Raw genomic sequence first — 14,172 nt, 5'->3', positions numbered from 1 at the left:
TCGCCCACCCAGGTGGGGGACGAGCCCCCGCCGGGAAGGAGTGGGGGATTCCCGGTGGGATGGGGGAGCGCCGGCAGGGAGAGGGGACGATCCAGGGATGTCCGGCTGCATCCCGGGAGTCCCGGAGGGGCCGCGGCTGCTGCTGCCGCGCCGTGGGGGACGCGGCTACTGCAGGGATTCCCGGTTATCCGAGAAGTCCGGGAATGCCAGCGGCGGGCTCAGGGACAACAGGCGGTTGGCAAAAGAGCCTGGGAAATGCCCGTGAGGAGCATGGGGTGGGATTCGCAAGGATGGAGTTCCCTCCAAAAGAGAAAATCATCTCGGGAAGTGTCCCTGGAGGAGTTTGGGGATGCGACCCGGGATTCTGGAACCTGAAATGTGGGGGGGAAAAGCCTCTGGGAGATGCCTGGAGGGAGTCTCATGGATCCCTGATGGTACAGCTTCCTCCAGAAGAAAAAAATCTTGGGAAGCTTTCCTGGAGGAGTCTGGGGCTGCTACCTGGGATCCTGGAACGTGGGTGGGAAGCTTCTGGGAAAGGCCCTCTGGAGGAGTCCCAGATGGATTCCAGAGGATAAGAGCTTCCTCCAAGAGAAAAAACAATCTCAGGAAGCTTCCTGAGGAAGGGGACAGCACCGGGCACAACTCCTGGTTCCCAAAGTCTGAAACAACGTTTATTTCTCCATGTACAAAACCTTCTTTTAGGGAGAGTGGAATGTTAAAAGCCGTGGGGTGCCCCGTGCTCCGGGTTCAGGTATGGGGGTGTCCGATACTCCCATCCCCCGGGCAGGGACCGTGGCTTTGGCTTCAGATGGACGAGGCACATCCACTCCTGGCTCCCAGGGCAACGGGAATGTTGGGAATAAGGCAGCAGGAGAGGGGGGCAGCGTGTAGTGCTCATGGCATGGGGGAAAAGGGGGGAGCCAGACCCCACACGAGAGGCGCCAGCGCCGAGCTGGGGTGTCTGGAAGTGGGGGGGATGAGCTGCTGCCCCTCCATGAGGCACCACAGAGGTCACAGAAGGGATTTACAGTGTGAAGATCCCTGGGAATGCAGGAGCCACCCCGGGGACAGAGGAGCCACCCCGGGGACACAGGAGCCACTGCTCCCTCCTGACGCCGCAGCAGCGAATTCCTCTCAGCCTCCTGGCAGAGGTTTCCCGGGATTTTTAGCTGTCCTGCTCCGACGGAGCCGCTCTCCTCCTGACCCGGCTGCGCAGGAGCCGGGAAGAGCCCTGGGCAGGGAAAGGGACGGGTCAGGACCCCCTCACCCAACCCCACACCCCCACCGTGCATCCCCCTCCCCTGGTACCTCTTTTCCCGGGTTCTTCCTCAGGGATCGCAGGCTCTGGCTGCGGGACAGGGGTTTGGGATCCCGAGGAGGGGACGGCGGGGGGGACACCTGCGAGTCTGACCACAGCTCCTCATCCTCCGTCTCGCTCTCGTAGCGGCGGCCGGCGCCGTAGGCTGGGGACGGGGGGGACACGCCAGCTCCCAGCACGGCCACCGTGGGCTTTGCTGGAGCCCCCCTCATTATGACCCCCCCAGCTCCTCACCCAGGGGCTGCTGGAGGCTCTGCTGCTCCTCCAGGTACAGCGGGTCCTGGAAGTGCACGGGGGCCTGGTCGGGCAGGGAGCGCAGGTCCTGCATGCTGAAGCTGCGGAGCCGCCCGGCCAGCGCGCCCTGGCTCTGCATTGGGGGACACAGAGCGGACAGGATGATCAGGAAAACCCCAATTTAGGACACACCACCCGCTCCTGCCACCCTGCTGGGGTGGGATTTGCTCTCTGGGTACCTTGGTGGCCGCCTGGACCGCGGCCGTGGCTGCCAGGTTGAGGCCCCTCTTGCCGAAGCGCAGCACGGTCTCGTAGCTGCGCTCCTGGGCCCGGATGAGGAAGGCGTCGATGTCCTGTGGGGTGGTATTGGGAGGGCAGGATGGTAGCCTGGGGCATTGTCACCTCCCAGGGCATTGTCACCTCCCAGGGCAATGCCATGTCCCTGGGCATTGTCACCTCCCAGGGCATTGTCACTTCCCAGGGCAATGCCACCTCCCAGGGCAATGCCATGTCCCTGGGCATTGTCACCTCCCAGGGCATTGTCACCTCCCAGGGCATTGTCACCTCCCAGGGCAATGCCATGTCCCTGGGCATTGTCATTTCCCTGGGCATTGTCACCTCCCTGGGAATCACCTTGTCCCTGAGTATTGTCACCTCCCAGGCCATGGCCATGTCCCAGGGCACTGTCACCTCCCAGGGCATTGCCACGTCCTGGGGCATTGCCACTTCCCCTGGGCATCACCAACCCAGCTCAGGGGGCTGAACCCCCCCCAGGGCGGGCAGGGAGGAGTCCCAAAATCCCGGGAATTTGTACCTTCTCCTTGCGGGCCAGCGTGGGGTGCACGAAGCGGCGGTAGAGCAGGCTGGCCCCCCGCGTGTAGGGGGACAGCAGCCAGATGACAAAGGCCATCTTCACCTCGTAGTAGAAGGGGAACCTGGTGGAGAGGGGCAGGAGATGGGGGGGGTCCAAAAGCACCTCCTGTTCCCCCCAAACATCAGCTCTGTGGGGCCTCCCTTTCCCCCTCCAGGACATGGGGACCCCCCAGAGTCCCTCACCAGGAGATGAGAAGGTCGGTGAAGGTCTCTGTGGCCATGAAGAGAGAGAAGACGATCCAGTACATCATCCATCGGACCTGGGGGAGCCATCAGAGGGGGCTGGAGCCTGGGAAAAGGGTGGCTGAAGCCCAGAAAGGGGGACTGGAACCCAGAAAAGAGGGATTGAAGCCCAGGAAGGAAGGAGCTGAACACCAGAAAGGGGGACTGGAACCTCTCAGAGGGGGCTGGAACCTGGGAAAAGGGTGGCTGAAGCCCAGAAAGGGGGACTGGAACCCAGAAAAGAGGGATTGAAGCCCAGGAAAGAAGGAGCTGAACACCAGAAAGGGGGACTGGAACCTCTCAGAGGGGGCTGGAACCTGGGAAAAGGGTGGCTGAAGCCCAGAAAGGAGGACTGGAACCCTGGAAAGGGCTCCCCAGGCACTCGACTCACGTATTCCCGGATGTTTTTCGTCTTCACAGCCTTGTAGGATGCGTAGGCCGGGTAGAGCATCCCAAAAAGCAGCCTGTAAGGCAGAGGGGGGGTGAGGCAGCGCGGCCACCACGCGTAGAGTAGCAGGAACAGGGACCAGCACAGCTGCCGGCCCCAGCACCGCACCCTGGCCTTGACCCCCTCCAGCACCATCCCGAGCCCGGAGAGGCCGGGAAAAGGCTCCGGGAGGCTCCGGGGAGGCTCAGCCATGAGCGCAGGGTCACTCCCACGTCCACGGCACCGGCCCGACTTGTCGGGGCGTGGCAGGGGGCGGTGGCAGCGCACGGGCTCGGTCCCGGCTCCAGCCCGAGGCACCGGGTGAGGTGCCACCCCCAAGCACCCTCCCCGTGTCCCGGTGAGCCTCTCGGAGCAGGGACCCCCCCCAGCAATGTGGGGAGCCTCAGAGCAGAGACCCCCTCGGATGGTGCAGGGACCCCCACCCGAGCAATACGGGGGACCCCCAGCCATGGGTGATGCAGGGGGACGCCAGGCCGTGCTCACCCTCCGCAGGACGGGCAGGGTGGGCCAGCAGCAGTTCAGGGACCCGTTTTTGGGGGGTGGCGTGTTTGGGGGGGGGGGGGGGTGGGGGTGCTGGTTATCCCCATACAAGAGATTTGGGGTCGCCCCTCCAAACCCCGCCTGGGGCCTCGCTGAGTCCCCGCTGCGGGCCCAGCACGGGGACCCTCATTAATGGAATACCCGGAGGGCGGACAGGGGGTCGGGGACCCTTGGTGACCCCCCCGGGAGCCCTGCAGCCCCTCCCCCGTTACCCCGCCCGGACCCCACTCACTCAATCACCCGGCTGAGCATCCAGGACACCATGGTGCGGGCGGGGCTGGAAGCCCGGGCAGTGCCGGGCGGGAGGGTCGGTGTTGTGCCCCCCTGGAGCCCCCGAATCCCCCCAAAATTCCCCCGAACCCCAGGGGAGCGAATCCAAGAACTTGAAAGTTGCAGCAACGGAGCTGCGCATGCGCGGCCCGGGCCCCACCGGCCGCTCTTAAAAGGGCAACGCCCTTAAAAGGCCAACACGTTCTCTTCAAAGGGCAATGCCCTTAAAAGGGCGACACCGCCTCTTAAAAGGGCAATGACCTTAAAGGGGCAACAGCGCCCCTGACAAGTGTGGGCCACACGTGGAGGGGTTTATAAAATAAAATAAAAACATTCTATAAATTCCCTAAGTCTATGAAATACCAATATAAAATATATTAAGCATGTATAAAAATGGCGTGTTTAAAATTTGCCTAATATATTGAATATTACTATATTAATACAGGGTATATTCATATATTATATATATTAAATGTTCCTTAAGACATACAAATTAATTGCCTAATATATATATATATATTTATATCTATTAAAACATACAATTTCTTAAGCAGTGAGCAGGTAGGGAAGGCAGGGAGAGTCACTTAGACTGATGCTGAAGAATTATTTTTGGGTCCGGAGGGGATGTGATGCTTTTTTGGTGCTCTGATGGACGATGTGGAGCACCCCACTGGAAGAATGGAGCCCTGAAGGATGCTCCCGAGAAAATAAAAGCTGCTGGAATCACCTGTCTGGGCCACCTCCCTCTTGGCCTTGCAGCCCAAGGACTGATCCAGGGTTTCCCGAATTCCCCATCCCAATCATTGCCGCTCTGGAAGTGCCAGAACCCTCCTGCTGCGCTCCCTGGGCTTTAAAATCTGCTTTTTCCTGCCAGGGAAACTGAGGCAGGGACACGTGGCAATGCCCTGGGAGCAGCCACCCGGGTGAAATCCTGCTCCCCAAACCCATCCGTGCCCCCAGGGCAGCTGTTACCCGCGAGAGCATCTTTATTTGTGCTCTTAATTGGTGGTTTTTCACATGCCTATTTATACACCTGGGAGACAGGGAAACGCTCCCCTGGGAAACCAGTCGGGCGGGGACTCCCCTCCCTGGGGAAACACCTCCTGCTTCCCACCCGCACCGTGGGCCAAGGTTTCTGCTGGAAAAAAACACCAGGCGAGCCACGTGCGGGGCCTGGAGCACCCCAAAATGAGGAGTTCTCGCTCCCTGGCGCTGCGGGGTGTCGGATGGAGCCGGCCCCCCGTGGCTGGAAGGACACACGGGCAGGGCTGGGGGTCACAGTGTGTTTATTTGGGGGGTTTCTGGTGGGCACGGACACCCTTCTGGCACGCTGGGTCCTGCCTGGCACGGGGGCCATGGGCACGGGGAGGGGGGGGCTGCTGGACATGCACGGAGAGGGACAGGAGCTGCTGCCTCGAAACATCGCGCTGGCCTCAGGGCATCCCATCTGCATCCACCTCGGAGCATCCTGGAGCATCCCAACCTCCTCAGGGCATCCCATTGGCATCTGCCTTGGAGCATCCCGCTGACCTTGGAGCATCCCACCACCCTCAGCATCCCATCTGCATCCACCTCGGAGCATCCCACCCTCCTCAGGGCATCCCACCCCATCCACCTCGCTCATCCCATCCACTCTGGAGCATCCCATCAGCCTGGGAGCCCCTCAGCATCCTGTGAACCCCCCACCCTTCCTGCCACATCCCGGCCCGCTGTTCCCCCCCTTTCAGACCCCAGCCCATGGCCCAAGCGGACAAAGACCCCCCACCCTCTCCACCCCCCCAGGGGTGCAGCTCTGCAGGGCATGGGCTGTCCCACCCTCCCTCCCTGCATCCCACAGGGTGAAACCGGGAGCACCGTGGGGAAACTGAGGCACCGTGGGGCTGGGTGAAGGTGGAGGGCCTGGGCAAGGGGTGCCTGGAGGGGACAGGGGGTGCTGGGCGCATGCGTGTCCGGTGGTTGTCCGGGTTTCTCCGGGTGCCGGCTACAGGCTGAGGTCCACCACCACGTGCCGGTACACCAGCGTGTTGGCCTTGAAGCTGGGCGCCAGCAGCAGCTGCACGTCGGCCGCTGGCACGGCCCGGAACGCCCGCGGCGCCTGCACCGACAGCTCCTGGAACTTGGCGAACTTCTGCTTCTCCTCTTCCCACAGGTACACGTGGGTGAAGGAGAAGTCGCTGCCCAGCGCCAGGTACTGCCGCTGCCCCACGGCGAAGGGCTGCATCACCATGGAGCCGCGCGACGGCAGCATCTGCACCTCCACGAAGCGCTGCCCTTCCCACCGCACCACCTTGGAGTCGCCGATGTAGCGGCTCAGGCAGAGGAACTGGTCCCGCTTGGTCTTGAAGTGTTTGACCATCTGAACGTCCAACATCTCGCCCACCTCGCCCTGCGGCACGAATTGCTTCTGCGCCCGGCTCCACTGGTAGATGACGGGGGCCTGGGAGCTGCTGGAGATGATCAGCCGGGGTTTCCCGTTGTTCTCCACGTATTCCACGTCGGTGTCGCGGTGCCAGGCGTGGAGGGCTTGGTGGGAGTAAAACCCATTCTGGTTCAGGCGGTAGAGGCTGGTGGAGCCCGCCTTGGAGCTGTCGGCGATGACGAAGTACCAGTCGCCCTCGATCTGGAAGGCCTCGATGTCGTTGGGCTTGCGGATTTTCTGGCTGTCAATGTCCTGGATCTTGATGAACTTGTCCACGGCCGTGTCCCAGCGGTAGATGTAGGAGCCTCCAAAGAGCTGCGCCACCACCACGTAGAGCTGGTCCTGCGCCACGATGGGCTTGCAGTGCACCGCCGAGTGAGCTGACAACAAAACCACGTCACATCGGGGCTGTGCCCGTCCCAGGTCACTCCCAGCCCAGGAGGGGACCCCCAGCCCGATTCCTCACCGGGGATGTGGTCGAAGTCACGGAGTTTGCGCTCCACGTAGTCCCACTTAAGGATGGAGCAGCTGCTGGCGCTCGGCTGTGCCAGGGCCACGTACAGGTCGCTGGCGTAGGTGAAGGGCTCGGCTGACACCGCCTGGAAGGGCAGGACCTGGTGCATCACGAAATCTGGAGTGGGAAGAGGTGGCAATGAGGGTCTGGACACCCAGGAGTGAGGTGACGTGTGACAGCTGACAGGTGACGGTGTTCCTCTACCTGTGGTGATGCACTGGAAGTCACTGAGTGCCAGGTCCCGGATCCGCTGTCCCTCGAACTGCCCAGGGCTGCTGCAGAAGACGGCGGGCACCGTGGTGTTGGTGCTCTCCAGCCACTCCACCAGCCACTTGATCTTGCAGTCACAGGCCAGCGTGTTGCCACGCAGGTCCCTGCCAGGGATGGCACCGAGTCACCCCCAGCGCCCACAAGAATGTCACCCTCTCCCCAGCTCGGTGTCCTGGGGGTCCCTGACAGAGACGGCACCGAGTCACCCCCAGCACACAGCGCCCTTCCCAAGCCCCAGCCCCCGGGATGTCACTCTCTCCCCAGCCTGCTGTCCCCGGTGCTGTGGCAGCCTCACAGGTCACTCAGGATGTCCAGCGGCTTGAAGAGGTCCCGAGGCAGAGTCTGCAGGTTGTTGTTGGCCAAGGACCTGGGGGACAAGAAGGGCTGTGGAGGTGACACGTCCCTGGCAGCCACGAAGGGACAGGGCCACCCCCGCCGTGTCCCCCCCGGTGCTCACAGGTGTGTCAGGGACTTGAGCCCGCGGAAAGTGCCCTTTGAAAGCGCCTGGATGTCGTTGTTCTCAATGAACCTGGAATGGGAGCAGACAGTGACGGGGCCATCCCGAGGATCCCCCCGCGCTCCCTGTGCCCTCCCTGTCCCCGCGTCCCGGTCCCCATGTCACACACAGGTACTGCAGGTGCGAGAGCCCCGCGAAGGCGTTGTCCCCGATCAGCGTGAACTTGTTGGAGTTGAGGAGGCTGCAAAGAGAGAGGCGGGGGGGGGGGGGGGGGGGGGGCGTCAGCACCGGGGTGGGGCAGGGTGGGCACCGAGGGGAACCCCGGGGGCACGGGAGACCTACAGGAACTGCAGGGAGGGGATGTGGGCGAAAGCCGCCTCCCGGATCTCCGTGAAGGCTGCGTTCACCATCGTCCTGCGGGAGAGACGGAGCTTCAGGAGAGGGGACGGCGGCAGCGCGGCACTGCCACCCCCGTGCCCGCCAGCACCAGCCCTGTGCGTCACCTGCTGCCAACCAGTGCAGCCCCTGAGGGGTCCGGGGAGGTGGCAGAGGGACCCCCGCAGCCACCCTGCCCGGTGGGGGGACACGGAGGTGCATGGTGCTGGCACCCACCCCGCGCTGCCCACGCCCTGCGGCAGCCCCTGGCCCGGGGCCATGTGCACACACGCGTGTGTAAACACACACAAGCGGCTGTGCGAACACACGCACGCAGGTGTAAACACACACAGCTGCCACACACCCCCGTGCCAGGCTCCTGGGAACCGCCGTGTCCCCAGGGACCCTCCCTCAGGACCCCCCCGCCCCCCCCAGCCGTGTCCCCTTGGGGCTACGGTCCCCAAGGTCACAGCCGTGTCCCCTCGGGGTTGTGGCCCCCAAGGTCACGGCGGGGACGGGCTGCAGCCCTGCTCTGTCTGGCACTGATGGATGGCTGCGTGTGCCAGCACCGCAGGACACAGGGACAGGTCCCGGGCTGTCCCCAACCTCCTCCCTCCCCCAGAGCCCCCCACACTGCCCGCACCCCGCCCTGCCACGCGTTTGCGCCCCGATGCAGCACACAGGGGCTGTCCCTGCCCCCGCAGCACAGCCGGCAGCCCCGGCCACCCCTGCACTCCTGGGATGTGACGCTGTCCCCATCTCTGTCCCCAGCCCGGCTACTCACAGCGAGATGACCTCGGGGGGCAGGTTTTTGGGCACAGCCTTGGAGTCCACGCAAAAAGCCGTGTCCCGGGTGCAGGAGCAGGTCGAGGGGCAAGGGGGGGGCCGGGGGGGGCCGCCGCCCCTCCGCCGGCAGCCAGAGCCAGGCCACGGCGAGCAGGAGGAGGAGGAGGAGGCGAGCGGGGAGCTGGTCCCTCAGCATCCTCCTCCCGCGCCGCAGCTCCATCACTCCCTGGCCTTATCCCTGCTCGGTCCCGGGAGCTGCTCCCAACGCTGCTGTGCCCGGGAGCTGTGAAAAAGCCTTTTTTCCTCTCTTTTTTTCTTTTTTTTCCCCCCCCGGAGATCTCAGTGTGGAGGAGAAGCGGCGGAGGCTGCCTGACCTGCGGCTCTGCAGCACACCATGCCCGGCGCTGCGGGAGGGAGGGAGGGAGGGAGGGAAGGAGGAAGGGAAGGAGGGAGGGATGCGGCTGAGTGACAGCGCCAGCATCCCCGGGCACGCGTGTCCGTGCGCGCGTGTCCTCGGCGGCGACCAAACGCGGGGTCCCACGCCGGGGTGGGGGTCACCGGGCGCTCTCGGGGTGCACAGGGCTGGGGGACAGCACAGGGGTGATGCCCCCGCAGTGGCTCCCCCAGCTCGGCGCTGCAGCGCTGCCCGCGCCAGCTCCCTGCCCGCTGTGGCCCGCGCTCGCCACAGCACACTGGGCACCCATCCATGCCACCCCGGGCACCCGTCCGTCCCAGGCACCCATCTCTCCCATGCCAGGCGTCCATCTGCGCCGTCCCTGGCACGGCGCCCGAGGGAACAATGAGTCCAGCCAGCTCCTTCCCTGCCCCGGGGGGGGCACACGCAGCTGCCCGTGCAGAACCAGGGGTGCAGCCCCCCCTGGGTACGTGCTGGGGCCCCTCCTGCCACAGCCCGGGGCTGGGTGTGGAGGGCAGGCGCTGCCCGCTGTTTGCTTTGGCACCCCCAGCGCTGCCGGACGAATGTCAGGGAAGGGCCCTTGGAGGTTTCGTGTCCCCTCCCTGGCTCTTCTCCGGGCTCAGCAAACAGCACGAGTGGCACCTCGGCAGCTGGAGTGGCCCCGGCCATGCCCAGTCACCCGGGATCCTATAAATCCCCCGGGCTCGGGCTGGTAGAAGGGACAGGAGCACACAGCGAGATGGACGACAGCTCCAAAGAGGCGCTGATGGAGGAGGCACCTCCGGTAAGGAGCACCCACCACCCACCCTGGGCGTGGGGCTGAGTCCCCGCTGCCGCCCCCGGCCCTGGCAGCTCAGCCGGGTGCTCCCCTGTGTCCCCAACAGAGGTACACGGAGTCGCCGCGCCTGCCCTGCATCCCCCACGAGCTCAAGAGCCTCCTGCTGATGGTGGTGCTGGTGGTGGTGGCCCTCGTGGTGGTCAACGTCACCTTCCTCCTGCTGGGGCTGCACCTCAGCGAGTCACACGCCGAGACGGTGAGGGCCGGCAGGGACCGCGGGGCCACCGGCTCCGGGAGAGGGTTTGGGATGGCACCGGAGCTTTGTAGGGATGGGGTTCAGGCCCCGCAGAGCTCCCTGACCCCTCTCCCCCTGGCAGGTGTTGCGGATGACCATCCACGGGCTGGATGGCGAGGGGAACCCCCAGCAGCTCGCCATGAGCAAGAAGGAAAGGACCGGGACGTTCGCGGTGCGGGACGGGCTCAACGCCTCGGCCACGGTGGTGTACGACTACAGCAAGGTGCGCGGGGAGCCGGGGACGGGCGCGGCGGGGACAGGGCCGTGCTGAGCTCACCCGGCTCTGTCCGCAAACAGCTGCTGGTCGGCTACAGGTCCTGGCGTCACCGCGCCTGCTACATCACCCGCGTGGACAAGGACAACTTCCCGGGGCTGGACGCTGCCACCGAGACCTTCCAGCGCCGGCAGGTGAGTGGTGCCCACCCCGCTGGGATGGTGGTGGAGCCCAGCCCCGGCACCCTGGGAAATGTGGGGGTGGGGGCTTGTCCCCTCTGGAGAGGACACTGTGGCTGCTGAGGGTGGCAGTCATCGTTCCGTTCTCTGTCCTGCAGGATGAGGACACTGGGGACAAGGCCGTGCCCCTGGCTGACCGCTCCATCCTGGGCACCACCATCAACATCCTCTGCAGCAGCGTCCCCGTGTTCTGGGCGTAGCAGCAGTTCCCAGTGGGGAGGGACAGCGAGATGGGGATGTCACTGTCCCCCACGCCGCCTTCCAGGCGGGATATCCGGGAATGTCTCCTCCTCCCCGTCCCCATCCCGGGGGCAGCCACCCCGCCACGGGGGTGCTCCATCCGCTGTCGCTTGGCACCGCGGCTTTCCCACTGCTCTCGCCGTAAAAAAGTGGGATTTGCTTTGGGATTTGCTTCTGTCTTCAAAGTAAAGCCTGTGCCCCCGCCTCCAAGTGGTGCTCTTGTCCTTCCTGGGGTGCTGGGGACAGGGATACGGTGTCTCTTTGTGGGGTGCAGGGTGGGGAGGGGAATCCCTCACGTTGGGGTGAGAGGAGCTCGGGAGGGATCAAACACGGGGGGCAGCAGAGCAATTGCACACGCTGCTCCCAGTGTCCCCATCTGTGCCCTCCCAGTGTCCCCATCTGTGCCCTCCCAGTTTGGAGGATGGAGGGTGAGGTGGAAAGAGCAACCTCTGCACTTCCAGACCTTCAGGAAACGCTCCCAGCCCCGTCCCCTCCTCGTGCAGGTGGGGACAGAGGGACTGTGCCACATCCCCTGGGATGTCCAAGCCCTGGGTTATCCACAAACACCACGATCCACTTGCTCCAGCTCCCTCCCTGTCCTCATTCTCTCCCTTTTCCCATCCATTCCAGCCCCTCCTGCCCCACATAATCTGGGAACAACCTTTGGGGCCACTTTCAAGTGCTGCACTGAAAAACAGGGAAGCAACAGGGCTGGGAGGGGAAAAAGAGACCCCAGGAGGCTGATTTGATGTTTCCAGGGCTGCAGACTCAGTGTTGTCCCCAAAACCCCTGCCATGGGCACAGGAAGGGGGTCACAGCAGGGTGACACTTCTCTGGGACCAGGAGGGACACTGCAGGTTCCCATGTGCTGACTCAGAGCCAGCAGCTCTGCTTCCCAAAAAGCCCTGCCCGTGATAAGGAGCTGGGTCAAGAGGGTGCCCAGGGCCAGGAAAGGCGATAAGGGCTCCCACGGTGGCTGAGAACGAACAGCCAGGAGCCACTCAAGGGGCTCTCGTGGCCCTTGACACCCTGGGAAAGGAGGCAGCTTTCACCCCTCAACACCTGGCTGCGGGTGTTGGGGGTCTCAGGGGTGGCTGGAGGGGTCCCAGCCTGAGCCCAGCTGCAGTAGGGGCTCGTGGATGGGCAAAACCAAGGCCCAGCAGTGTCCCCCTGCCGCCTGAGCGGGACATGCCAGAGTTGCAACTCCCTCACCTCAAAAACCCCCACACCGTGGGCGTCTCTGCCAGCCCCAAAAGCCACCGGCAGTGGTGTCCGAGCACCCTCAGGACCAAAAATGAGGATCAGGGACACTTCCCCACGCCATGGTGACCCCGTTCCCACCCCATCCCTGTGGATTACAGGAAATGTTTGATGTCCTGTTTGTTCCTTGCCACATCAAGCAGCTCCAGGTGCCCAAGCTGGCAAAGGGACACGAGCCAAGGTCTCGCCTCGGCTGCGGCCACGGCCGGATGCTCCACCCTGGAGGGTTTGCTTTGGCCCTGCCACCTCGCTCCTGGGCGGCAGAGAAGTCCCTGTGCCTGGAAACAAGGGTCCTTGACCCAGTGCCCTCGGAGCTTCTTGAGCAGCAGGTTCCCAGGGGGATCCAGCAGGGAGTGGGCGATCGGCAAACACGAGTGGAGTGGGTCACATGCCAGGGCCCCGCTGCACCCCGGGGCCCCCAAACCCTTCACAGGGGCCGCTCCAGTCCCCACCCCAGTGGCCTGGTATAAAGTCCCCAGTCTCTGTGGCCAGGCTGGGCTGGGAATGGGAGGAGGAGGAGGAGGAGGAAGCGGAGGAGGCAGCCATGGAGAGCAGCATGAAGCAGGTGGTGCTTGAAGAGGAGGTGAGTCCCTGCAGGGTGGCAGCCAGCTTGGCACAGGGCTTTGCCCAGTTGATGCCAGCAAGGCACCAGCGCCTGGGATGGGGGTTTGGACCGTGGGATGCTGCATTCCCAGTGCCCAGGGGCAGCGGGATGCTGGGGGCAGCGGGGTGAGAGCTGCTCCCTGCAGCAATCCCACCCCCAACCTCCTGCATCCCCCTCTCCCATCTCCACCCCCCCGACCCCATCTCCTCCCACTTCCCCGCACCCCCAGGACTCGGAGAATGGCTGCTGCTGCCCAGGCTGCTGCTTGCCCTGCACCGTGTGCTGCACCAAATGCTGTGCCAAATGCGCCCGGTGCTGCTGCCTGCCCAAGTGCTGCGGGTGCCCCAAGTGCCCCAAGTGCCTCGGGTGCCCCAAGTGTCCCGGCTGCGGCGGCTGCGGTGGCTGCCTCAAGAAGTCCCTGTGCTTCGTCCCTCGGCTGCTCTGCTACCTGCCCCGCAAGCTCCTGAGCTGCGGCCACCTCCGCTGCCTGCTCATCGTGGTGGTCGTGGTGGTCCTGCTGGTGGTCATCATCGCCGGCGCCCTGCTGATGTGGCTGAGCGCTGACCAGCACCACGCCGACACCGTGAGTGGGGACCCCCCGGTGCCATCAGTAAGGACTCCCTGATGCCCGTGGGGAGGGGCTGCTGCAGCCTCTGAGATCCCCCCTCTCCCCATTCCAGGTCCTGCGGAGCCATTTGTGGACTGGACCGGCCTGGGAAGAGGACGCGGCCACTTTCTACCTGGACAGCGGGGACGGGAATGCGGCCATGGTCATCTATGACTACAAGAATGTGAGTGGGGGGTCCTGGGGGTCACGGGGAGGGGGCGACGGGATGGAGGCGACCCTGGTGTGGCTTCAAACAGCTGCTGGTGAGCTACAGACCCCGGCTGCACCGCGCCTGCTACGTGACCCGCGTGGACAAGGACAACGTCCCGGGGCTGGACACCGTGGTCGAGACCTTCCAGCGCCGGCAGGTGAGGATCTGGGAGGGACAGGGTGGGCGTAGGGGGCTCGGTGCCTTGTGCAGCACCCCCGATGAGGAGTGATGAAGATGATGGTGAAGAATGTCCCTTGTCCCCCCTGTCCAGGCTGAGGACAGGATCTCCATGCCCCTGGCTGACCGCTCCCTCCTGGGCACCACGGCGAGCATCCTCTGCAGCCTCCTCCCTGTCTACTGGGCTTAGCCTCGCAGGGTGAGTCTGCAGGGTGGCCAGGGGGGGCTGCGGGACCCTCGCGGTGCCGGGGGACCCCCACCCACCCTGCAACACCCTCACAATGCCCGCTTTGCCTTGCAGCACCCCCGACAGTCGCAGCCCCGCTGGGAGCATCGGTGACTCCTCCGCGGCCGGCCCCGCGCCGCCCACCCCGATTTTGGGGTGCGGGGGGTGAGGAGGGGTCAG

The 14,172-nt window shown here is 64.5% G+C and overlaps 3 protein-coding genes across 5 annotated transcripts; 1 reads left to right on the top strand and 2 right to left on the bottom strand.

Moving 5' to 3' along the window:
• Nucleotides 1–649: 649 nt before the first annotated feature.
• Nucleotides 650–4,080, bottom strand: REEP4 (receptor accessory protein 4). 3 transcript variants are annotated; one of them, XM_048287334.1, is made up of 8 exons: nt 3,868–4,080; nt 3,039–3,111; nt 2,609–2,685; nt 2,367–2,487; nt 1,792–1,905; nt 1,553–1,685; nt 1,309–1,463; nt 650–1,231 (listed from the first exon to the last, which is right to left on the bottom strand). In XM_048287334.1, exons 1-8 carry the CDS (start codon nt 3,897–3,899, stop codon nt 1,166–1,168), a joined length of 771 nt encoding a protein of 256 aa, XP_048143291.1. In that variant the 5' UTR covers nt 3,900–4,080; the 3' UTR covers nt 650–1,165. The 3 variants fall into 3 exon arrangements, 2 of the variants coding, with proteins under 2 accessions (XP_048143291.1, XP_048143290.1); XM_048287333.1 differs by lacking the exon at nt 3,868–4,080 and having other exon boundaries at nt 3,039–3,545; XR_007200109.1 differs by lacking the exons at nt 650–1,231; nt 1,309–1,463; nt 1,553–1,685; nt 1,792–1,905; nt 3,868–4,080 and adding an exon at nt 1,921–1,972 and having other exon boundaries at nt 2,045–2,487; nt 3,039–3,545.
• A 1,094-nt stretch (nt 4,081–5,174) lies between these two features.
• Nucleotides 5,175–9,159, bottom strand: LGI3 (leucine rich repeat LGI family member 3). Its single transcript, XM_048287308.1, is given in 9 exon segments — nt 5,175–6,704; nt 6,791–6,955; nt 7,043–7,212; nt 7,404–7,475; nt 7,566–7,637; nt 7,735–7,806; nt 7,908–7,979; nt 8,725–8,834; nt 8,836–9,159. Coding segments are annotated over 9 exon segments (1,662 nt in total). The 5' UTR covers nt 8,947–9,159; the 3' UTR covers nt 5,175–5,886.
• A 456-nt stretch (nt 9,160–9,615) lies between these two features.
• On the top strand, nt 9,616–14,172 carry SFTPC (surfactant protein C). The gene is made up of 12 exons (XM_048287261.1): nt 9,616–9,925; nt 10,026–10,175; nt 10,297–10,437; nt 10,512–10,622; nt 10,766–10,866; nt 11,321–11,335; nt 12,660–12,750; nt 13,001–13,354; nt 13,452–13,562; nt 13,636–13,746; nt 13,861–13,965; nt 14,068–14,172. Exons 1-11 carry the CDS (start codon nt 9,809–9,811, stop codon nt 13,954–13,956), a joined length of 1,398 nt encoding a protein of 465 aa, XP_048143218.1. The 5' UTR covers nt 9,616–9,808; the 3' UTR covers nt 13,957–13,965; nt 14,068–14,172.

Source organism: Corvus hawaiiensis, chromosome 27 (assembly GCF_020740725.1).
Source record: "Corvus hawaiiensis isolate bCorHaw1 chromosome 27, bCorHaw1.pri.cur, whole genome shotgun sequence".
Classification (NCBI taxonomy): Eukaryota; Metazoa; Chordata; class Aves; order Passeriformes; family Corvidae; genus Corvus; species Corvus hawaiiensis.
Note: the sequence above shows the minus strand (reverse complement) of the source record. Positions and strands in the feature narration are given on the sequence as shown.

What these genes read in the sequence shown, in the direction of transcription:
- SFTPC (XM_048287261.1), top strand. Translation starts at nt 9,809, where the DNA reads ATGCCCAGTCACCCGGGATCCTATAAATCCCCCGGGCTCGGGCTGGTA. An exon ending in AGGTGGTGCTTGAAGAGGAG is followed by an intron (nt 12,751 to 13,000) that starts GTGAGTCCCTGC and finishes CCGCACCCCCAG; the next exon opens with GACTCGGAGAATGGCTGCTG. An exon ending in AGACCTTCCAGCGCCGGCAG is followed by an intron (nt 13,747 to 13,860) that starts GTGAGGATCTGG and finishes CCCCCTGTCCAG; the next exon opens with GCTGAGGACAGGATCTCCAT.
- REEP4 (XM_048287333.1), bottom strand. Translation starts at nt 3,545, where the DNA reads ATGGCTGGGGGTCCCCCGTATTGCTCGGGTGGGGGTCCCTGCACCATC. An exon ending in ACCGACCTTCTCATCTCCTG is followed by an intron (nt 2,488 to 2,608) that starts GTGAGGGACTCT and finishes CCTCTCCACCAG; the next exon opens with GTTCCCCTTCTACTACGAGG. An exon ending in CGCTGGCCCGCAAGGAGAAG is followed by an intron (nt 1,906 to 2,366) that starts GTACAAATTCCC and finishes ACCACCCCACAG; the next exon opens with GACATCGACGCCTTCCTCAT.